Source organism: Netta rufina (assembly GCF_964035555.1).
Source record: "Netta rufina genome assembly, chromosome: 19".
NCBI lineage: Eukaryota > Metazoa > Chordata > Aves > Anseriformes > Anatidae > Netta > Netta rufina.
The window spans coordinates 3,732,451-3,757,371 of record NC_140143.1 but is presented as its reverse complement, the minus strand read 5'-3'; the positions used below and the strand labels follow the sequence as shown (position 1 = coordinate 3,757,371).

General features: G+C 38.5%; 2 protein-coding genes across 13 annotated transcripts in view; one reads left to right on the top strand and one right to left on the bottom strand.

The window, feature by feature from the left end:
• Positions 1-281: 281 nt before the first annotated feature.
• On the top strand, positions 282-3,718 carry LOC311216784 (UPF0450 protein C17orf58; the record flags this gene model as incomplete). Its single annotated transcript, XM_084298322.1, has 4 exons — positions 282-388; positions 1,693-1,787; positions 2,857-3,048; positions 3,531-3,718. The coding sequence occupies 4 exons, from the start codon at positions 282-284 to the stop codon at positions 3,716-3,718; spliced, it is 582 nt and encodes a 193-aa protein (XP_084154448.1).
• Positions 3,719-4,556: 838 nt separating this feature from the next.
• Positions 4,557-24,921, bottom strand: part of BPTF (bromodomain PHD finger transcription factor) — a 60,026-nt gene continuing 39,661 nt past the window's right edge. For 6 of the 12 annotated variants that reach the window (XM_084298447.1, XM_084298455.1, XM_084298454.1 and 3 more), the window contains 12 exons: positions 24,562-24,685; positions 23,832-24,055; positions 22,261-22,483; positions 21,143-22,026; positions 20,293-20,375; positions 18,405-18,630; positions 17,635-17,984; positions 14,162-14,335; positions 13,095-13,287; positions 12,087-12,171; positions 10,365-10,551; positions 7,347-8,325 (listed from right to left, as the gene is read on the bottom strand). In XM_084298447.1, coding sequence (XP_084154573.1) covers positions 8,289-8,325; positions 10,365-10,551; positions 12,087-12,171; positions 13,095-13,287; positions 14,162-14,335; positions 17,635-17,984; positions 18,405-18,630; positions 20,293-20,375; positions 21,143-22,026; positions 22,261-22,483; positions 23,832-24,055; positions 24,562-24,685 — 2,790 coding nt within the window. In that variant the 3' untranslated portion in view covers positions 7,347-8,288. Of the gene's footprint in view, positions 4,685-7,346; positions 8,326-8,362; positions 9,079-10,364; positions 10,552-12,086; positions 12,172-13,094; positions 13,288-14,161; positions 14,336-17,634; positions 17,985-18,404; positions 18,631-20,292; positions 20,376-21,142; positions 22,027-22,260; positions 22,484-23,831; positions 24,056-24,561; positions 24,686-24,921 lie in introns of those variants that run through there. The other 6 variants (XM_084298451.1, XM_084298457.1, XM_084298449.1 and 3 more) reach the window with 5 other exon arrangements.

Sequence of the window (24,921 nt, the reverse complement as noted above, 5' to 3'; positions counted from 1 at the left end):
CCAGCTGGAGGCTGGGTGCTCGGGGCAGTGGGGAGGGTGGCAGCAGGAGGAGCAGAGCCCTGAGCCGGCCCCGGGCGCGGGGACGTGGAGACCATGCGTGAATGCAGGGGGGTGGCACGGTGGGGTCAGGGGCCTCATCCCTGGTGCTGATGTCCCTGTGATGGGACCTGCTCCAAGGAGCTTTCGTGGGGGCTCCCCAGCCTGGGAGAGGAGGCTGAGACCCCATAACCCCTGCAGAAGACCCGTGATGGGGCCAGCACCTTTCACAGGGCGCACACACGATGGGACCCCGCAGCCAGGGCATTGGGGGCCATCCCAAGGCCCCCTTTTTCCTCCCCACACTTCTTTTTGGCCCGTTTGCTCTCCGCGAGGAAGCAGAAGGAAGGAAGTGAGCCTGCAGGTGAAAACCCAGAACCAGCAGGGCCGTGCAGGAGCGGGGTGACCGCAGCGCCTGCAGCAGCATCTCCTCCATGGGGCGCCGGGACAGGGCAGGGGACAGAGGCCACATCTCCACCCCCCCTTCCTCCCCCTGGGCTCTTTCTCACCGCACAGGAGAACCGCAGAGGATAAAATAACCCCAGGGCTGCCTGCTGTGTGCTGGGCTCGTCCCATCTGAACAGCCCCCACCCGAGCTGCGTCCTCTGGTCACCTACAGGCGGGGTGCTGGGCTCCTCGCCCCTGCTTTGGGGGTGTTTGGAAATGTCACCGATGCTGATCTTTGCTCATTTAATGCATGGAAAGGGGACGGGGAGAAGCAAATCTGCTGAAGCAAAGTGCTCCACAGCCGCCCGGCCCCACACAGAGATCGCTGGTGGTGGGGAGCCCCTGCAGCCCCTGCCCGCTGGTTGTAGGGTTAGGGTTAGGGTGAGCGATGCAACCAGGCGCTGCTTTTACCCAGGGAGATTCTGGGTCAGGTCTGATCTCTGGTCTTCACAGAAATGGGCAGAAATTGAATCGGCCAAGGCACGAGCAGTGCATGGAGGGCCCCACGGGTGTTCAGCCCCGAGCCAAAAGCCCCTCCAAGCCCCCGTCCCACCTTATCCCACTGCAGCCTCTGAGCTGCAACCTCTTCAGCGACGTTTCCCAACTCTGGATCCTGTTATTGAATTGGGGGGCTCTGAAGAATAATGCGTGTGCTTCAGCTCCAGCTCTCACGTGCTGCTTTGTCAGCTTTGGAGGAACGGTCCCTGTGAGATAAGGGGAACCCTGTAATTGCCAACGGGGCTCCCACAGGGCTGGCGGGATCTGATCTGATCCCTCTCTTCTACTGCCATCTCCAATAACTAAATAAAACCAGATTGTTCCCAGATCCCCTGATTTAGCACAGAAAAGAGAGCCCTGAGGGCCTGGCTGGGGCCGGGGCTTCCTGGGGGCTCTGCCTGAGGCTGGGCTCCGTGGCGAGGAAGGGTCAGGGGGCCGGGGGTCGTTCCTGTGGGGGCGTTCAGGAAGGTACAGAGGGTGAAATTCTGACTCCTGCCTATTTCCCAGGGAAGGAACAGCCACAGCAGGGCTCACAGCCCCTGGGACCCTAGAAAACAAGTATGGCGACACTTTCTGCCATGAAAAAGTGCCCCCCACAGAAGCCTTTGGGTACACCTGAACTCCCCAGGGGAGCCTTTACACAATCCCACATGGAAATGGAGTCTGTGTTCACACTTTCCAAACAACCCTAAATGTAACCTTAACACTGAGCCAAACCCCAAGTGGAAGGCCCAAGTGGAAGGCATGTCTGACCGAGGGCAGGAAAGAGAGAGATGAAGTGGAGGCCCACTGCAGGAGGGAATGTGGTGAGCTATCCTCCATGAACCACACAGACAATGCTGGGGCTGTCCTTGTTCAAGTATTACTGACCCTTCACTTCTGCTTTTAAGATAGTATTTACTTAATATACTTTGTGTAATAATAAGTACGCTAAAGGGACCCATTGCAGCTATTTACATAACAAACTATACCAAGTCTTGTATTACTCCTTCCCTACCCTGGGCTCTTTTTTCCTGTTTCTTGCTTTTCTACTCCAGGGAAGAACACAGCGCTCTTCCTGTAGTTCAACAGAACCAAAGACCACCAGCTTTAGATACTCTAAGGTTAAACAGTGTAGCTGTTACTTACCTCTTACTGTTCAGAGTGAGTTTCTGATTTCTGGGAATAAAGATGCAAATGAAAATAAAACACTGACCCAAGCAGCGTTCTGTCTGTGCAGAGGATTCTTCATGAAGTTCTTCAGTGTCTTTAGTCCAAGCTGACGTAGCTAAAGGTGGCAGAAAATAACCTGGGAATTTTGTACTGAACGCCTAAGAACAAACATTTTCGGACTGAAATTCTTCCTTACACTTCAGAAGTTGTGACATAGATACCAACTTTTCCTCACAGCGTTTTAAGAGATAAGCAAAATACATGCCCCCTGGTAACAGATGTTTCCATTTGCAGAACATAAACACGTTATGAGACAGCTGCTTTCTCTAAATGGAGAAGTCAGGAAGTGCTTCTACAAATGATACAGTCTTTATTTTTTTTTTACAACTCTCACGCATTCCTGTCAAATGTAGGTCTTACAGTGACACGACCTTTGTACATTTCAGTGTTTAACAAATACCCGTCTCATTCTGCCCTTAAATTGAGAAAGTCAGGTATGAAAAAAGTCTGAGCAACATCTCAGAGCTGTAAAGGACAGAAAGGTTAGTAACATCACATTTTATGATTTGAACTGTTGCTTTCAAGCCTGCCCTCTACTGGGACAAAGAATTTCTGCTGATACTTCACAGTATTTTAAATGAGCGCCTTCACATTTACTTTGAGTTGCCACTAAGATATGGAATCTGATGCTTTTTTTTTTTTTTTCTCCCCTCCTTAAAACAGCAGTGAATGGAATTGTTTATAACATGGAAAGACTGGGGAGCGGAGTCCACTTCATTACATTTTTGGTAAACAGCAATGGATTATACAAGATGAATCATCTGTCTGTTCCTCCTGATGGCTGCTTCTTCCGAATTCACATTCTAGTTATGGATTCTTTAAACCGCAGTAAACCGTGTCCAGACTTTAAACTTGGTAAACAACCCTAGTTAAATCCATTCCACTATTTTTCCTGCATACAGTGTAATTTTAGCCTTCCCTAGTTTAATAAACTCAATCCAGGTTGGAATATTTTGAAAAAAAAAATGTTTACTCTTAGAATGGAGGGTTCTTTCCCCTCCTCAGCTTTTCTAAGAAACCCAAACATGTGTAGAAGTCAGCTAGCAGTGCAGACCTTTAAAAAAAAATAGGAAAAAACAAAACAGGAGCATAAGCTCTTGTCTTTGCAAATAGTTCAGTTTTCCTTTTAAATGCCAGTTTATCAAATACTAGTTAGTATTTGATTCAACTTGCAATGCAACGTGAATAACCATTTACGTGCAAGCCTAACCCCCAAGTCCTAGGATATATTTCTGTAGGGTATAACTTCACATCCATTCATAAATGTACTGTCCTTAGAGCAGGTGTAGTGAATAAAACAACGCTTTCTTCATAACACAGGAATCTTTATTTTGTAGGCAGCAGATACATTGTGATGGGTCAGACCTACCACAAGAGACGACAGATCCCTGCAAATTTACTGCAGATCCTGAGAGGGCGCCTGAGGCCTGGGGATGGACTGCTTGGAAGCAGCAGGAGCTACATGAAGAGATTCAACAGGAAGAGGAACCGCAAAATGCAAGGGGCTGATGCTAAATGTAGATAAGGCTACGGTAACCTCTACAGGCAGCAGCAGAATTCCTCTACAAGAGTAAGTTTGATGACTGAGCAACAGTAGGAGGTAATTCTACTTATGCCTGAAATTGGTTATGAATAGGACACGTGCTTTTGTGCTTTCGCAAACACTAGCTGAATGTTTTGAGTAGGTACCTACACATTGTGAAATACAGCACAAAGTTAGTTGACAATAACCGGTCGTGAATTTGCTCTAGCTGTTTTCAGAGCCATGGGCTATCGCCGCCTCTGCTATAATGCAGACCTAATAATTTGTAGTAATTGTAAAGTAAAGTTCTGAAGGCTTGTTCAAGGTACACAAGTAACTGCACTTTCAAACCCTTCACCTTGAACAAGTGTTAGATAATACCATAGCATTACCTACAGGGGATGTCAATGGTATTTTCACACAACTCTGCTTTAAGTATATCTGATTCAAAAGATAGCAGCAAAACCAAGTATCTTGCATACTGTTTTGGTTCCTCAACTACTATTATTCTTCAGTGTTAGGTTTTCACATAAAGCTTATGAACTAGCTATTAATTATTCAAGTATATGAATACACTAACTGAAAGCAAATCAAATAATTTGCACAGCAGTGCCCAATTAAGCTTACAAACAATGTCACAAGCTCATGCCAAGGAATGCAAAATAAGCATGCAATTGCATGCACATCTTGTATGCCTGGTTATGCTGGCAGTTCTTTAGAAGTTCAATCCTAGAACTGTGAACTGGAGGTCATCTTCCCCTGAGAATTACCCAGTTTGTACTTGCATGGCAGTGAAGTTACTGTGAATCAAAAATACAACCTTTTAGTACCCTTAATGTGGTGGAAATACAAGAACTTAATCACATGAAAACTCTGCAAAGGCGATCTTAATGTTTACTACTCCAAGAGCCAGTATTCACAAATTCTGAGTCTTCTACCTGTTCACAGGAGGTCTGGATTCACAGTTTCCTGGGTTCCGAAAGAACAAAAAAAAGATTATGTAATGAGTATTAAAAGAAGGCATCTCCTTGTTTGAAGCATCGCCTGTGATTGTAAGATACAGTTCAAATGTGGCTAGTTCATGCAGTGGTGCAGAAAAGGAACTGCCAATTAGTACTGCTATTAAGACAAAATGTTCTTCTAAAGGCAGTAGCTCTGAGTACTTGCAGAGATATCCCTATAAATAAGGCCTAGATTTTGAGCCAGTAGAATCTTAATAGCAATGAAAACTTACAACTGTTTGTATGTATATAAAAAGGGGAATATGTATATATGTAATGTGTATGTGGGGAACTTGCCATCTCGATTAAAAATGTATACAGTGATATATATAACATGATCTGGAACAGGAGCATCCTATAAACATTTTCTGTTTTGAAGCAAAGGTAGTTCTAACACGATTTTACGTCGCAGAAGTCTGCAGCTTCATTTAGTGTCACTGAAAGCTACAGAGCGAGCAGAGGATGGGGGATAAGTCAAACTGTAAGAAGTACTTCTTGGTCTGGAATAGGAGACAAAATACCAACTGCAAGCACCGTACATTGTAGGACCCAAAAATCTTTCACTGAAATTTACTAATAGCTTGTGTCCATCTAAAAAAAATATATTGTCTCACTTCTGTGAGAACGAAGAGCTAACATGGAACGTGGCATATATAGATGGAATTTTCCAGAGGGACTTCAAGGGCGCTTTTGATTTGGCAAAATGACTTCCTGGCAACAAATGAAAGCACTGGAGTGGACTGGATAGGGCAGGGGAAGGAAGGAAAAAGGGTTACACGTGCATCTTAAATTTGTTTCTATGTTCAACTGCAGTTCAGGGACTAATGAGCAGGCCCAGAGTCACCCATTTGCCCAGAATAGAAATTAAGCACCCGTCCTCACCCCCAAGACAATATTGTAATCTAAAATAGGCAAAGTGTGGGTACAAAAATAATGCATGACCATAACTTATTTTGATTGTCTCAGAGATAAGTAACAGTATATTGTGCTAGTGATATCCAAATCCCAAGTCAAAAATGCCAGCAACTGACAGAATGTCTCTGCCCCATCAGATACAAGCACTGCTCTACAACTAGTTTCAAAGTAAATCTAGATCATAGGCAATTGCTTGAAAGTTTTTTGAGGAAAAAAAATCAAGCTAGGATAGTTCACCGTATCAAAATTGTTAGAACACATTACCATTTTAAAACATGATCTTTATAAAAACACGAAAAAGATGACGACTGAACAGAGATCACAGGTCATAAGAACTTACCATGCTTTTAGGAAGGTGGGTATTAATTACTTTTATAGAAGTGTTATTTTCCAGAAACACCATGTAGCTATGAAAGTTCACCACTAAGCAAGAAAAATGCCTCAACGTACTCAATGACAATTGAAAACACAATAGCTCTCAGCAAAATTAAGTCATATGTATGGATTATCTCCCTAAGCAAACTGATTCACTAGTAATTATAATCTGGAAAAGCCAAGACCTATACACCATTGCGTTATCAAATGTTTCATTAGAAACACCACCAAATCAATGTCAAACACATTACTTTATTTGTCTAGGATGATGTGTCCTATTAGGTACAAAAAAGTACTCTTCAATTTGCCACAATTTCTTAAAAACATAGCAATCTATTGCCTACAGGTAGGAAAATTTTAAATGTCATATATATTTATGTATGAATAAATAGTACAGAAATATTGTGAAGTCTTGAAGAGATGCAGGATATGTTAAAATGCTGTTAGAAGTTGAGATTTTTTTTCCTTTCTGCATTAAAAACACAATGCATACAATATGCAGCATTTTTTTTTAAAACGTCAAGGACAACATAACCTAAATGCAACTTTTTTTTTTTTTTTTTAAACTTTAAGAAGCATAATGGATAATTGTTTTCACATTGAACTATTATTTTTAATTTTCACATATAGGTTAATTGACAACATTTGTATGTACAAAAAAACATGGGTTTTGTTAGATAAAGTTATCCCAGAAGTACCTGTACACCTGAGCCTGTAAGTATAAGAAAGTGTGGTCAGTAGCAACATCTTTAAGAAAAGTAACAGAAAAGGTTCTTGCATAGCAAGGTGTGAGGTTAAACCCAAAAGGAGCTTATCCATAAATCAGGTAAATCCCAGATCACTGTAGAACAGAAGTTAACTGTGAATTAGTGCAAAAGCTAGTCAAATGGTTGAAGAGCTGCATATAAAGCATGGCTGGTAACTGTAGACAGGTAACACGAGAAAGTCATTTATGCAATATGAAAGTCATAGAAAGAAAAACATCTGCAAATTGCATCCTCTCTTGACTTCAACTTATACCCCCTACTAGCACTCCTCATACAGGAAACAATGAAGCCATCCAGAATGCCTTTCAAGGATCTAATTACACTTGGTACTTTACATTCTTAGGGTTCTTGGCAAAATATCAATTCAGCAGTGGGCAGTGACATTTCACAAAATACTTCCTACCATGTTATCTGTTACAGTAATTTTGGCACCACTGTAGAAATTTTATAAAGGGATAACAGCTGCTTAAGAATGAAAAGTTATAAATGCTACCTTTGGAGCAAAATAAAGTCAGATTTCCCTGGCCACTTCCCCCCCCCAAATTACTTGAAATACCTATACTTCTTAACAGATCCCCAAAGTGTTACAAACATATTAGCGCACACTCAAAGACACCTACATGTGTGGGGAGAACAATTATCTCCATTTATTTTGTTTCATATACATCCATATTTTGAATTTTAATACAAAAGAAAAAAATTAGAATCTGACAAATGTTTACAAACAAGATACCTTCAAATAGATTTTACTCATTTCAGTCTGGTGCAGAGTAAATGACAAATTGTACTGTTATATTCAAGGCAACAGAGTCTGTAGTCCATGACCACTTAGCCCAACCTTTATGCAAGCTTAATTGTTTTTTTTTGTTATTTTTTTTTGATCTACCATGAATGATAAACTCATTGTTGATTCCCAGTTCTGTGTGTGTGCACATGTGTACATAGCAGCTCCTTTCATAGAAAGAAAAGACATCTAGAGGTCTTCTTGTACTTTTACCTACAGGAATCATGTTAAGATACAGAATGGATTACATGTAACCGGGGCTGGATTTTATAAGAAAAAATAATTAGCTGACAAATGAGGGCAGCAATAAAAAAGCGTCTTTTTTGCAACAATAAATAAATACAGTCAAAGTTTTCTGTGTGGACTTTAAACCAGCTTCTTCACTGAAGAACAGACGTGGCATTTCCATGGAGTTAAACTTGACCCCATTTACTGTATCTTTTTTTTTCTTGCTCTCTTTCTCTCTCTCCTTCAACAAAACAAAAAGTTTTCCTGCTTCTGCCACAATAGTACAACAATTTGATCTTGACAAGAAAGTGGTGCTGCTGATTTTTATTTCTTTGTCCTTTGGACAAAATAAGCCAAGAATATAATTTGACTGTTGTGACCAATAAAAACGCAGTTTACATCAAGTCTTGTCAGGATAACCTGACTAAAAACATCTGGCTTCTTAATTAAAAATTTTCAGACAACCAGATTCTTGCTCGTGTGTTAGGTTAACACGCTGAACTCTAAGAAGCTGTAGACTGCAGTTTGTTGTTATGGGACCTGCAGAATACAGAAGAAAGCGAAGAATTAAGCACCCTTCATTTTGGAAGAACACAGTTGCTGCAAGGTGTTGCCAAGGGTAAATCAGTAGGAGGGAATTACCACTATGTTGCTTCCATTTTTGTTTTTAAACCCTTCAGAAAAAAGAACATTTAAAATATTTCTGAATTCTACGCACATTTTCACCTACTGTATACCACTACTGTATATCTTACTACTTGTAAAATGCAGTGTGTCGCTGGAATATTCCAAAATGCCTGAACTTAGTTTTACTCTTATTTACATAACAGTAGTCTATCAAAGGGAAAGCAAAAAGACAGTAAGTGTGAATATTTATAATAAGGTGTATTTAGCTTAAATTTATTCAAGAAATCTTTGGATTAACTTAATAGAAAAAACTGAACCAGGCATATTAAAATCACATTTTTGCTAATCAGAGTTCAGCAAAACTCTTTGACGTTCACATTTTTATTAGTGACTGAAAATAAAACAATAAAATACATGTTTTCCAAGATTAATTTTTCATTTCTATCAATACAGTATTCCAGCAACGGGACATTTTTTTTCTGTTGATACATTTGTGTTTACCAGCAGGACTGCTGGAAACAAAAAATAAAAAACAACATTTACTTGTTAGACAAATGATCTGGATTTTAGGGCAGTTTAATGTCATTGAATTGTACAATAAAAGAAAGTGACCCCAACATCCAGTTCTGATTCCAGTTAAAAAGTTCAGACTAAAGATATCACAATCTGCAAGAAAAGAAAGGACATGGATGGTATAAATGAAAAACGGTAACAAAAAAAGATGTAGCAATGAAATTAAGAGCAAGCAGTGGATGCTGGATAATCAGCTAATGCAAGATGAAAGAAACAACATTTGAGCACTACCTGGTAAAAACATTACTATAATATTAAAGGGGAAAGGAAAATGCTGGACTAGTCAATTTTGTCTCACCCTTTCTCATTAATCCTACTCTCGCTAGATTAGAGAGCTTCCACAGCGAGTATAAATTGAATCTTTCAATTCAGTTAATTAGAAATATTCGTGTTGATCCTGTATTACTATATTAGACAGGCAGTCTGTTACAGTTTTGACTGTTATCGTCAGATGGACAAAGTTAACTATCATGCACATACAGATTTCTGAGTACTGCTGAAAGGCATTCAACATTTGTAACTCAGTTACAGTTGGCTTACGCTGGAGTACAGCAGTGATGTAGGAGAAATCTGTATAGTCCACTATAGTCGTGTTTTGACTAAGTCAGTTTTAGGAAGAGCTGTACTAAATGCCACATTATAATTTGACTAGCGCAGTACAACTCCCATGTACATGCTACTGTAGACAGAATTGTCAAGCAACAGAAAAATCCACTGAAGAGCAGCCTATTCATTTTCAGGAACATTTGTATTAGGAAAATATTCTACACATCAGTCTACAGAAAAGCATTCAGAACGAAAGTCTGATGTTAAATAGCCAAATTTGAATTGTATTTAGCTTTCCATATCTTAAAGACTATTTATTCCCTCTGTTTCAAATATGGTAACACAATGGTAAATATGGTAAAATAAGAGGAGGTATTAAAAAACAAAAACTATTTGAAATTATTTCACTGGCTTACAAGCCTCGCAAGATTGTCTCTTTTTAGCATCTGAAAAGGACTCAGAGCAGAGTAGAACGTAATCGAAACTCAGAACAGCACATTTTATGTCCTGCTGAGAAATGGTTCTCATTAAGTTTTCTGCAGCAATGACTTAGTGTCATTCAAATTTTTTACACTGTACTTAATTTGTGTCTAACAGCTTATTTTGAACAAACATTATCTCAAATTACCTCATCAAAACAATATTTAAGCCTTAACTCTGACTAACAGTTGCCTATTATAGAAGAATTTTTTCTTCCTGGAAAAGAAAAGTAGTTGTCCAGGCAAGTGCATGGAGAGGTAAATCCCTGTATGAATGTAAGGTAAGCTTATAAAGGTATTCAGGAAGTTTTAGGGGACAAGAGAACATCTACGATTAGGAACACTTCAGCTTACCTGCTTGCCTTAAATCCTTTTAGTTTCTGTACAAAGAATGACTCAAGAACTTCTGCACATTGGTAAAAAGGGGAGTCACTTGGATTGTAGTAACGACAGTTATCAAAAATTTTGGTCATATCTGCCACAAACTCTGTGACCTTTTTGTAGTAACGTTTCAGTATTCTTTCTTCCATGGTGGCAAGGTCTTTAAAGAAACCAAAGATTATTAAAATGAGACATTTTCACCTTCAAGAGAAGTTTACATTACCAGAATGCAGGAAACAAAGCCTATATAGGTTAGTTGTATTTCCAGGAATTCTAGTTCTGACATGGTGACACCAGTAAATCTCCTTCAGAATAAGCACTTACATGTGAATTTGTCATGTGCAGCTAAATTAAAATCCACATATCAGAGTGACCTTGGAGAATCTGGGCTCTTACGGGAAGCTATTTATTATTTTTGAAGAAATTAAGGAAAAAAACAGATTGTCTGACTCTTGTACATTATTTTCTTCACAGCCCTCACTGAGACACATCTGTGCATACAATAGCTAGCTAGCTAATCCTTCTGATCATTTTTTATTTGAATTCATGACTTGCTTTGAATCAATTATCAATTTTCACAGGAATTCACACATTACCACATGGGACAAATGAAACAGATTTTAAGTGCAGAATCATGCAAAATACTAGTGCTTTCACTCTTACCAACTAGACGCATTAATGGGACAGGAATAGCGAAGTAAGCAGTAATTATTCTATTTTAATGGAAATGTAAATTAAAAAGAGGAAGAGGAATGGGAGCTGAATTAGAAATATAGCTGTCCAAACATATAGTTGCACTTTTAGCTGGAAAAAAACATGACTTGCCTCTGGAAAATGCCCTTAAAATGCTTACTTCCAGTAATGTCAGAACACATGAAAACAGGTGGGCTGGATTACCTAATGTATTTTACGTGTGCATATTTACTTGTAATACTTAAAAGTGTATTTTCCTGCCAGATAAATTTGAAAGGGCTAAAAGCACTTTTGTTTACTTCATTCAGCCATCATATGCTTAATTGTATTACAATTTCGGCTTTCCTTTCAAACTTTAACCCATCAATTATGTAATTCAAGTTGGTTAGCAGTTTCGTAATAGCACAGCCTAAAACGGAAACAGAAAATGACAGTTACTAAGCAGAGTATTATTTTCAGTTAATTTACTACAACTCTGCCAGGATACCAAATTTAACTTCCCTATTTCTAAGGTTAGTCAGGAGTAGCTGAGAAAAAATCAAATGATGCACCAGCTCTCATCTAATAAAAATGAGAAGTTTCTGGTTCTGTAACTGGAAGGAAAAGAACAGCTAGTAACATCATTTCTTGCATGAGGCAGATTTTCCTATGAGGTTTCACATTCAAGCGTCCATCTAGCTTACTAGCAGCTAATTGGTGAGGTCTGATGAGATGAGAACAAAAGCACTAAGGCTACAACATCTCTTCCACTTCTTCCATATATGCAACATTTAAACCAATTCTTGTTCATATAGCTGTAAAGATAAATTACAAATAATAAAAAGTTCATTATGTCAGTGGGACATCACACTGTCTCAGTTTGCCTGACTGAAAAAACTGTATCCTGCAAAACATATCTTCAAGATCCCCGAATGGAAATTGTCAGTGGCTAATGAACTTGATATTCAGAATCCCAAGTCTACTCACTCCTCATTCATCATGATATTATTCAGGAACACTTACCCATTGGTTCTTTAATAACACCATAATAATCTGGTGCATCATTGGGATCTACTGGTTCTAAGAACGGCCATGCCATCTTGTGAGCCTGTCAGGAAAACAAGATGTAATTACAAAAAGATTAAGTTAAATTAGTACCATTTAGTAGCTAAACATTTTAATTCAACTTTTATCTGTTGGGGTCTAGAATTGGATTTAAGGAAGAAATGCAGCATTACATGAAAAGGTACGCAGCCTTTCAGATAACAACTAGCTAACGTTTCAAAGCTCAATGTGAGAGACTGAGTGGTTGGTCTTCACAACAGGAAATAATAATGTGAAATTCAGAGGTGACAGAATACTGTACAGAACAGGCTGCCTACAGAAGTATGTTATCAATCTACTGACAGCACTTAGCACTTCACACATAGAAATGGGCTGTGCTTTACACTTAGAAGTACTCTAGAATTAATTTGTTTCCATACACGTCTGTAAAATATGGGACAATGCAAAATATTGCTCAAGATTTTAAAACATTTAAATAAAATAATTGTGTAGCAATATAAATTCTTTATAGTCATAGCTCAAAAGATGTATTTGGTAGTGATGGACAAACCAAAATACAATGTAACAGACTCATACACGTCTTATAATCAATTAGTATGCCATCACTTACATGGTGATAACTAATTTGAGAACAGAAGTTAGCACCTTATGTATCTGCTAGTGGCAGCTAGGCTACCACTCTGCCTTTTTATACTCTAAGTAAATCTATTTCCTTTGAGAGCCTTCCACTGTAGAGATTGCTCACTGACTCAGAAGCAGTGATAGTCTAATTACAAATATTCCTCAGCACAGTAATGCCAAGTCAAATTTACAGCTGACACAGCATTGCTCAAAAAATAAAGGCCTTGCTGTTTCCTTTAAAAAAAAGTTCCAACAACAGGAAGAGAAATCAAAACTTACTCTGAGATTCACTAGCTATGTCTTACACAGTGAAGCATTCCACTTCGCTGCAATTTTTACTCTCACCTGTAAAGAGCGTAACACTCTTCTCAAACCTTCATAATCTTTATCGGTTAGCGGACTGAGCACAGTCATGGCATCTTCTGTGGACTGACATTGCGGACACACATATTCATCAATGAGATCTGCCTCACTTTGTAAAATACCAACACAGCGCCCATGATACCAGTTCTGACATCGGTCGCAGCCAATGTAAAATCTGCAAGATCCAAAAAAAATGTTAGTGGCTTGATTTATTTAAAAGTTGCATTTAAAAACATAGACCTGCAATCCCTTGCACACAAGCAGATACTTGGCACAATCAAATACAACAGCATAACATGTGACATTTCATATTGACAAATTCTAATTACACTATTCAAACTGCCTTTTTTTTTTTTTTTTTTTTAAATTTACAAACAGGCTAAGCTACAGACCATTTCAAAATTAGTTACTAAGTTTTATACTAGGCACTTTCAAGCACTCAAGGTTTCAAAAACCACTCATCTGCTTTACAGCTGAAAGGAACAGTGTAATGCCAGAAGTCTCACCCAACCAGTATTCCAAAGCAATTCAAGGTACATATTGTGCAAACTCGACTACAACTGGGGCTCCTGTTTCATTCTGTACAAACATTTTTCATAGGGAAGCATCAGTCTTGTGGTCGAATACTGAAGGGGCAATTTATGACCCAAAACCTTACAAAAAGAGATACCAACCATACATTCCCACATGAAAATTATGCTTTCTATCCAGATCAGACTATAGTACAAAAACAAATCCACTGTATACTACATTTGTCGTTTAATCTAATTCTCACGTGTTAAAAATAAAATAAAATAAATCAATCCCAATTTAAAGCACGTTGCGTTTTTAAAAGAAACATTTTGACCACCTTGAAAACATCACTTTTCCTACATATTTACCGCATAAAAACATTTTGGAAAGGAAGACAATTACTGCAAAGGAACTCGTATTATGAATGAATACAATATATGCAGAATAACTTCGTTTCGCTTTGTAAGGAACAGGTAACCAAAGTCAGAGCAGTTTGCTACCTAAACATTAAATAAGAGGTTCTTATCAGAACTCACTGTGACTCATCATAAGGTGTTCTGCAGATACAGTACAATTCCTCACTGCTGCCCTCTTGTGCCCGTTTACAATCATTACAGATGTACACATCCATTTTCTTAGCCTCCTTTTCTGTGATGCCAACACATTCTCCATGATACCAGTTAGTACAAAGATCACAGCCAATATAGAACCTAAAAGTATTCACAATGAAAATGACAATGTAATTGTCATTTCAAATGGCATGGCACTTTTCCCTGCATTTCTCTCTGTTGCACTTTCTTGCTGGCCTACTTTGTCTCGTTTTCCCTGCTTCCTAGCATTCTATCCTTACAAGCTAACATCTCACGCTGCAGCTATACTGTCAATAAGGTCACTTGGGTCAATTTTAAAACTGTCAGTTCATTAAAATTCACATCAATATGTAACCAGACTTTGACAAAGCTGGGCTAAAAACGTGTCTCCAATGTGTGTGTGAAAAACTGTAAAAGGCACAAAAAGACAAGGCCAAAGAAAAAGATTTACATTTTCAAAACGGCAGCTCAAAAGCCACTTAAACATTTATTTAATATTTGAAAATGTAGGTCTCAGTTAATTTAAAAAACAAAAGCAAAGCGCAAACACCAACTAGGAGTTACAAGTATACTACAAAGAACATGCATACCAGCCATGTGTAGGATACATATTGGTATAACATGATACGAAAGAAAATTGTGTCAGGACATGGTTGTCATAATTTTAACTGGGGGAGGGGTGTGGGGGGGGATGGCTGAAAACCAGAGATATTCAGCTACTCAGAACTGCAGCAAATTGGTATGTTGACCGTTCTTCAGAGACTAACGTCTGCTCTCAGACAGCTACGTGACGGAACCAGATATGGCATGACACAAAGTGAAGGGAACCAGGTACAGAATCATGTGGATGGGACCTTGCACAGAATGATGTGACAAAACTGTAAAATATTATGCAAGGATGTTTGACATTTTGTGTATGGATACCTCAAAACATACCCGTGACTCATGACAATCAACCAGATGGGCAAAGTTACACATTCATTCTCTCTGCCTAAGCAAAAGCAAGCTGACTCAACCTCCACCTTCCTAAATTTGAGAGACCATCAAGCTCCTGCAATATGCTGAGTTATCGGTTACTGTGCCTCCAGCCTGTCAGTCTATAAACACCAACCACCAGACAGCATGCACCAGTAACAGGACAGTAGCTAGGAACTCTTCCACAAAGCAAGCACCTCTAATTTCTTGGATGTCTGCCCTGGACACTCCAAACCTGCCTGTGCTCTTAATTTTCAGTCAGAAAATCCTAAAAACTGAACAAATTAACCTTCCATAAATGACACCTAGATACAGCTCCTTCTTTACTCAACAACAACTCAGTCTAGGTCCTTTATCCAAAAGGGACCAGGCCTAGTTGCTCCTAAAGACAGATGCTAAACCTTGCCACTAAAACATTGAGCAGGCTTCACATTAACGAACTGGTTGGAATACAAATAGGTATCTTCAAAGGATACCCTTATTGACTGTCCTCAGAAACAACACAAGCAAAACTCCACAACCCTGGTGCAAAACAAGTGAGAACTAAATGTAAGAGAATTATAATAAAATAAACACCATGCAGAATGACCTTCGTGGATTTACTACATCCTAATGAACATATAGGGCATTTGTAACACATTACAAATTATCTTTTCAAGCTGCACATCTGTCTTCTTTAGTGTAGAAAGTAGACACCAGCACAAACAGGAATATCTGATGCCTACAAGTGTGTGTATGCACATACACACACAAAAATGTTTACCAGGAAATTGTTTTAAAATTTGCCTAATCATTTTCCAAATAGGAAAACGATAATTCAGTTTAACAAAACAGTCACCATTTGTAAGAATGTAACATTTGGAATTTATGAGATGAGCAGCAGAACTGAATCATATTGCTGAGGATACCTCTAAGTTATTAACATTTCCTTGTCTTGATACTTTATTCCCTGCATATAAGCATAGTTCTTAATTCAAGCCACCAAAATTCACTCTGACCACATTATTCATTGGCTTACTCAAATGCCTGCTGAAGTCAACAAACAACAATCAAATTCTTTTGCTCACAGAATTTGGTCACCTCATTTTTGTGACAATTCTATTGCCTACTAACAACAAAGCGCTAATACAGACCTGTGCTCAGTATCACAACACAACGAGAGCAGATACCCTCCTAGGTTTTCTGTCATTAAGTAAACTTAACACAACATTTTAAGTGAGATAAGTGAGATTCGCATCCCTGAGAAACAATAGCAAATTACAAACCAGGACACCAGAAGTCTGCCATTTACAGAGTGACGACAGCACAGAGAGCCTACAGTTTCTCACAGTGATGTAATACTGTAATGGTCAGAGTTACTGAACACTGAAGGTAGAGAAAAAAAAAAAGGCCTCAACTTCATTTAAAAATGACAGTAATTAAAAAAAGGCTAGAAGGAACTTCAGGATATCCTCTAGTCCTCACCCTAAATTTGGGATGAAGAATAATTCCTGGAATGAAAACACTACTCCACCCCTGTGGTTCATTTGTGTTAGCAGGATTTAAACCACCACCAAAGGGTATCAATTAATACCTTTTGGTATTGTCACTCGTTGAGCAGGTAATTACTCCCTTGGAACTGAAGTCAAATTTATTTCACATAAAACTCTACACAGCTATCAGCCGTTAACCATTACTAACTAACAATGCTAGTTAGTCACTTCTAGCTTAAGCAGGAACGCGTAACACTATCCCACTGCAATCCATTCAATCTTCCACCACCACTTACTAAACTTCTTTGCAAACTTCGCATGTAGCAATTCCTCTTTCAGAGGAATATTCTTCCTTAGGCATGACCAGAATCAAACCACAGAGAACCACAGTTTTCACTTTGTCAAATGCTTGTGTGTTCAATTTTTGACCAAGCCTGGGACACACACTGTAATACGTGAAAACCATTTCTACCTGAAACACTGTCCAAGTGAAGCACAGTCCAGTAACTTGGAAACCCCTTTACTAGCTAGCGATTTACCAAAAAAATCACAACCCACCATTTATTGGAAGACGGTACCAAAACTATTTCTAATGAACATCAGACACCTGTTCATAGGAAATTGCTCAAACCAAATTGTCACTTGCTTCCGAGGCAGAGGCAAACGGCAAAAGAAAGAATAACAGAGCGGAGGAAAAGAAAATAAAAAAGAGTATGTGCATGTCAGACAGAAAGGTCATACAATGGAAACATGCAAACAAGTAAAAATATAAATCACGTACGTTAATAGTATAAATCAAGTATGTTAATAGTTTTGTAACTGCTAGTGGAAAAGAGAAACTTTATACCTTAGTGATCACTGCAATAACACCTGATACTCTATCTCCAGTTCTAGAACTAACTTATACTACTAGCTAAATACTAACCTAAATCTAACAATCCACAGTAAAAGCCCAAGGTGTTCACTACTCACTTAGACTCATCGTAAGGCGTTTTACAGATGCAGTAAAGCTTTGTGTCCTTCTTTGTTTCCTTTGAGGTAGTAGAAATCATTTTCTTTTTCTTGGACTTGGAAGCTGACGAGTCTCTCTCCTCATCTCGCTTTCTCTTCTGGGAGGATACTGGCATTGGGACCGTGGTGGAGGAGGAGGAGGTGACGCTGGCTGCATGTTGCTGTGGTGGCGGTGGCAGTGGCGGCGGTGGTGGTGGTGGGGTGGCAGCTGCTGCAGCTGCCGCTGCTGCAGCTGCTGCTGCTGCAGCAGCAGCTGCCTGGGCTTTTTCTTTTTCTTTCTTAATTTTAGTCAAGTCTCTCTTTAGCTCCTCCTGAAGTATATTAAATGGATAAATAGAGAGGGAAGCACTTCATATGACTATTCCAGGACAGAATTTAAAATCTAGACAAATCCCCGTGAATAATCAACAGAAAATAATTTAAGCCATTTAAATGTACACATTTTTAAAATATGCACAACCTACAATTCATACAACATTAACAGGTGATGCTCTTGGCTTACTATGACCCATTGGCTGCACTATATCAGAAACTGTTTCTGGAAACAAGTTAATTTCATCACAGACGAGAAACAAAAAGCATGAAAGGGACATTACTACCTCTGCAGAGATCCATGCATACGAAACCAGAACTTCCTCCTATGTTTCCTTAAAAGCACACTGAGAAAACACGAAGTTAACACCAATGTCCCCAGCTTAAAATCACATTAGTTTGAGAATAACTGTCCTTACCTGCACTTCAATTTGTAGTTCTTTGTCCAGAAGTGCTCTTTTTTTCAATATTTCAGCTTTCAGCTGTTCTTTATGCTTGAAAAGTAGAGCTGACAACTTGGAAGCATTCTGTTTACTACGTTTCTGCTCCACACTCTCTTCTCGCTTTCGTTTCTTAGCTGCCTGCTTTTCTTCTTTATCTATCTTATCCAGAATATATTTCATCACTTGGTTGCATACAATCATTCTGGTGATGAATGAAAGAAAAAGTACATTGTGCTGAGCTGCCTATTAATTCCCAGTTGAGAATGCAGAATAATTTGTCTAGTCTCTGCAAGTTGCAAGCTAAATTATTACATTTCTTAAAACATAAATGGTAGATTTAACAACATATTATTTCCACTCACTCTTATTTACTAGATCACCCCTTTGAGAGATCAAGTCAATAGTTCGGTTAAAGAGGGCTGGTCCCAGTTTCATTTAACTGATTTCAGTACTAATCATTCCTCCCCTTCCCCTGTAAAACTCTGAACAAGGCTTAGACTTCAGAATGATCAGAGATATTTTCACTGAGTTCAGTTTCCACAAGCACATTTGAAAGAGTTGTGTTTTTTTAATTTATTTTTTTAAATTCTGATGTAGGATAAAAGCAAGTTGGAAACCTGTAACTTGTTCCAAAACATAGATTTTTACCCTCTACTGAGCACCAAATATTACAAAGTTTTTGTGTTTTGGCATGAGGATTGACAAATATTTTTCAGCTTATAGAACTGAATATTATAAAAACAGTTCCACATTTCTTCACTACTGACAACTCACGGTTCCTTTTTCATGTTTGTTGCACACCCAACTACAAATCTTTTCCCGCTCACTTGTTCTGTACGTTACACTTTTGCTTTATATTTCAAGAAGATGAAAGTGCTTTGATTTCCCTTTCTGTTCTATTTTAAACTTGCTAGAAAACTAGAAAAAAAGAGTAAGATACCAAAAGTAAATTTCTGGAAGAGAAAAACTCAGTGAGGAGGAAAGACAACTGTATAATGGACCAACTTAGTTAGCACCTTTTTTTTTTTTTTTTTTTTTTTTTTAAAGACTGACAGAAATACAAGTCAAAATATCAACTCGGCTATCTGACACCATTAAATGAAGAGTATATGACAACACTTTTTTAACTTTTTAAGAAATTGTGAAGCAAGCAGCACTCAGTGGTACTGTTGTAATCAACTAAGCTTGCACTTTGATTTGATGATCAGAATTTTATAAAAATGCTACTATTTTCTTAATAGCTGACAACACACACTTGCAGTTATCCAACTGAAACAACTACAAGAGCAAGGCAATGTCAAAATAACCTTAAGACTATTGGCAAACACTTCAATTTTGTGTTTAGCAGCTTCAGGTGTGAAATCTCTTAGCTTGTTGATTAGTACTATCTTCTAACTCTTCAATTCCTTCTGCAGAGTGGGATGTGAGATGTACAGAATTAAAATGAGACACAGTAATGCCAAGGGACAAAAATGGAAATAAACTACCACATTAAAGGACAGACAAAAACCAGGATTTTCTGCAACAGAATGGTTCATTCTCCATTCCATGATCTTTAAGGATGGTTTTTACCTTGAATTTAAAAATTTCAGTCAGCTTCAGACACAAGCACGCAACACTAAACTTTAAAAACATATAATTAAAGTGAAATTGAGAATATAGAGGATTAAATTATTTAAAGTTAAGAACATACTTTTGAGTTACAGCTCTCACCAACTACTTTCAAGTGTTACTTTAACCAACTTGTACATAGCAAAGTCTCTTCAAGGAAGTTTTTACAAATCAGTATCTTATTATACACTGTTAAATGATGTTCTAAATGAAAAACTTCCACAGCTAAAGTTGCACCATGATGCATATTCACCTCTGATTTTCTTCTCTCTCAGCTGGAGTCAGGGTCTTCTTTTGTTTCAAGTGTTCTATGACAGCATTCTGTTTCATAACCACCTGTAGGATGATAGAGAATCCAAAACAAAATGTGAAAATTTTGGCCAGTATTTCACAATACTACTGGGAAAACCAGGACATTTCCTGAGATAAGGAAAAAATTGAAGTATTATTTATTTCAGTAAGTGACAACATGAAATGAATTTTATCAGGGCAGTACTTGCTTAAAGCAATTATTTGAAATTTGAAAGTTTTAAAAATGAAATTAAAAATCAATACCACCTCCACCCCTAGAGTAGGATATTTTCCTTATGCAGAGTTTAAACCTAGGGACTAAATGTAAGTTGACAATATTCTTCAGTGACTTTTCTTTTAAGGTAAGAATCTATTATATATACACACACACATATATGTTGTTTTTTGTTTGTTTTTAAAGCCCCGCAGCCATCCAACAGCATTACATTTCAGATACCTCTTTGAAACCTCAGTTCCCTATAGCAGGCAACAAAAGTACTGTACTTGTGTTCTGGACATCACCTCTCCTGTCTATAACCTATCTTTCCTGAACTGAGAATAAATATATATTGTCCCAGCAGCTAGTGATAAGTTGAATCAAGGTGTCAGAAGACTGCAAACATCATACAACTGACTTGATGTGCTGAATTAACTTAGAATATTTAATTAAATTGCCAAAACCAATCGTGCACTAACTTTGAAAGAATCAAATTAACTGCCTATCAAATGTATTAACATCGGTAACAAGAACAGGCATTTAAAATTAGATTTCTTTCATTAATTAAGTTTTAATTTCCTTCTGTTAACTTTACCTGTTTCTGGATAATGTCACTTTGATTAGAAGCCTGAAGGGTGTGCTCACGTTTAATTTCTATCTGTTGCTGCTTTTTCTTCTGTTGCTGCTCTCTGAGCTGCTGAACTCTCTGCAGCTGCTCCTGAACACTAGCTGCTTGTACTGTTACCACATTCTGAATCTGGTGAGCCTGTACTGGGCTAGTTTGTTGAATCTGAATAGGTAACTGAAGCTTGATCTGCTGGGGCACACTGCCTTGTTGGGCTTGTATCTGAGCCACAACATGTGACTGAAGCTGAGAGAGAACTTGGACTTGTTGCTGAAGCTGAGGCACTGTAATAACTTTTGTTGGAGGCTGCTGAAGTTGCAGCTGAGGACGAGTTGGGGATTGCACAGGAACCTGATTTAAACTTTGAGTAGTTGGAAGGGTTGAGACTGAAGTCTGAACCTGAGGTTGTGATTGCTGCAGCTGAGCTTGAATTTGTATGGGAGCATGGGGCTGCATCTGAATCTGTTGTTGGGTTGGAGTCTGCACCTGAGCTGGTTGCTGAGGCTGGCCTTGGGACTGGCCTTGTGGAAGGATTGCAGTCTGCGGCTGACTCGGGACTTGCGCTGGAGATTGCCCTTGAGCCTGGGTCTGTGCTGGCGACTGAACTGGAGATTTAGACGATTGTGCTTCAGGCGTGACTGGAGAGTCAACAGATGCTGGAGTTTGAGATTCAGGCTGGGTCTGAGTTTCAGGCTGAAGTGGTGGCTGTGCTGCCTGAGGCTGGGCTGGGGTCACAGGCTGAGTGCTCTGATTCTGCGCTTGAGGCTGGGCTTGCTGCTGACTCTGAGGCTGTGGCTGAACTGATGGCAGCACTGATGTTGGCTGTGTCTGTGGAGCTTGTTTCTGTTCTGTAGCTGTTCAGGATTAAAACAAATACTTCACTCACTTCAAATGACAAGTCTATGAGCCTTACTAAAGGTGAACACTTTAAAATTACTGTATAGCTCTACGCAGAAAGAGCAAATTATTTATTGCCTTGTAATGTTTCTAAAAAATTTACTTTTATAAGATACCTTCTCCAACTGCACAAAAACTCCAGTATAACCTAAATGGAAGTCTTTTTTTCTGCTGAATAGAACAATGCTTACCTGAGGTTGAAGTGGAAACTGTTGTTGTGGTTGTGCTAGCTGTAGTAGCAGCTGCTGGTAGTGGGGTGAAAAGAAATCTCTGAATTGTACCATTTGGCATAGCTGCTTGCATAAGCTGTTGTCCTGGACCAGGTATTACAGTCACACCCTGAGGGATTAATTGTAATTGACCAGTAGTTTGACCTTGTCCCTGAATTACCACAGTTAATCCTTGACTGCCACCCTGAAAAAAAGTTAATATTGATGTATTAGTGATACAATTCTTAGCAAGATCTTCCTCAAAATCACCAGAATTAGGATTTCAGAGGTCATTACTTTTACAAAAAAAAGTTACTGCATAATATTTTCCTAAAACCCAAAAGCAGCATCCAAGATCATGAAATAGTAAAATATTCTTCCAACAGTTCTATCAACAGATTACTGGGCTGGGGATAGTAACAAATATTTTCACCCAAATACTAACAAGAATCCTAGCCAGAAAGCAGCTAAAATGGAAAATCTTTGTTCCTAGAATTTAAAAACAAAGCAGAGCATGGATAATCTTAGACATTAATCACTTCCTCAAGAATCCCAACCATTTTATGTAAAAATTCTCTGCAGTGCAAAGGTTTCCTCAGTGCCTGTCAGATCCAGCCCAACTGTGAGCTTTCATGACTGACTATTCTATTTGCAATGTGTTATAAATTTCTGTTGCTTAAGCTGATACCAGCTTTCCAGATATCACTAGTGTATACAGAAATAGCTAGGCTTTCATAAAGATCAAATAAAATTTAATCATTACAATGATTTTAAGAAGTTATGTATGGTCTGTCTCAGGACAGTGCTCTCAGTTGAAATAGAGAAGGCAGGGTATCACCACACCTAGGTGCTTATTTATACATTGTGATTCCATAGAACAGAATGAGGTCCCTAAAGAAATTCTTCCAAGTCTTAGAGAATGGAAGTGAACTCTCCGTCTCTTGTACACAGAAAAATCTAAACTGACCACAAGCAGGCCAATACACTACAAAGATGTATATTCTATAAATATTTTTAAAGAATAGTTATTATGGTAATTCACAGAAGCCTATATTTACCCTATGCGTGATTCTAAATTTATTTTTTGCCTGAATTTTTCTACTTCATGATCTGAGCAGAAGCTCTAAGAACTTCTTCCTCCTCCAGCTCCAGAGACTTTTTCTTCTGAGACCGAGGACAACATAAATTAAAAACAAATCTTCATACAACATCAAAAGACAAGGAACAAACATTATGTTCTGAAGGTTTCAAAAATAGGCCATGAAAATAATAATTACATCCCTTACTGCTGTTAAGGCAAAGATATTTTTCTATACTGGTAATTTTTCCTAATGCTAGTTATACTACTAAGGAATACAATATTTAAAAATACACTGTGCATATGCTTCTTTCAGTCTGTAATTATGCTATCAGTTATCCTAAATGAAGGCTGAAACATAACCAAGAACACAAAATTATGATCAGATACACTCACTGCTGAAATCAAGAGACCTGAGAAAATGTATTGCAAGCATTAGCACATTTTCATGCCCAAAGGATCTAAAATATTTTACCTGTCCTTGTGTTAGTTGTGTGAGTTGGGCCATAGTAAGTTTCACTTGTCCCTGCTGAGGTCGAGGGGGCTGCGATGTGGTTTGTGGCTGTATTTGCTGAGGTGGTGTTGCAGGACTTGTTACTGTCTTCTGTCCAGAACTGGAAGAAGCTGTGCTGGTACTAGAAACTGCTGTTGAGACAGGCTGACCTCTGATTATCTGAGTCACCACCTGCTGTGTCTGACCTGTAAGAGAGTAATTTGTGATAAAAAAAATCATTTCTAGTATTTCAGCCATTAGCACTGCAAACCTCTGAACCACAACTTCTTGCAATAGCGTATTATCAAACAAGTGAAGCAAGCACTCCAGTTTGCACATAAATTTCCATTAGAAACCATTTCTATGATTGAAAAAGGTCTACAAAATGTTTCTATTTTCATTCAAGTAATGTACTTACGAGGAACTTCAGCTTTTTAAAAAAATATAAAAGGTTCTCTCAATACAAAGTTGTTCTAAACTTTTTTCTTCCAAACAAATGGACTTAATTTTAACCTGTACATTTCCCAATATTGATGGTTAATACTTACAAAGCCTGCAACCAACATACTTAAAAGTCAAAAAATAAATACTTGTTAGAAGTCAAGCATTGAAATGAGATATTTTAGCATTGTGACATATGATGCAGAAAGTATTTATAATGAAACAAACCATGGATTTTGCACTGGAAATTTAAATATCAAAATGAACCTACTGGCTGGAAGAATACCTTGTTGCACCACTAGAGGTGTTCGAATGATGGTCTTTCCAAGTGTTGACTGCTGAAGTGGTGTTCGTATTACTGTCATACCAGGACGGAGTGGTGTCCCTTGCATTACCTACATACATCAAAATGGAGAGCATACGTAAACTTATAAGGATGTATCCCCCCGGGTTTTTTAAATATTTTTTTCCCTTCTTTTAACACAGTAAGAAATGAGAAGACGCAAGTAGATGCAGTATTTTTTCCATTTATGCCCACACTGCTAAGGCTTACCAAACTAAGATACTAATTTTTCAAATTGGAGAGAACTGATGTACCTCTTGCCTCCTGGAGATAAAGAATCCATTAACA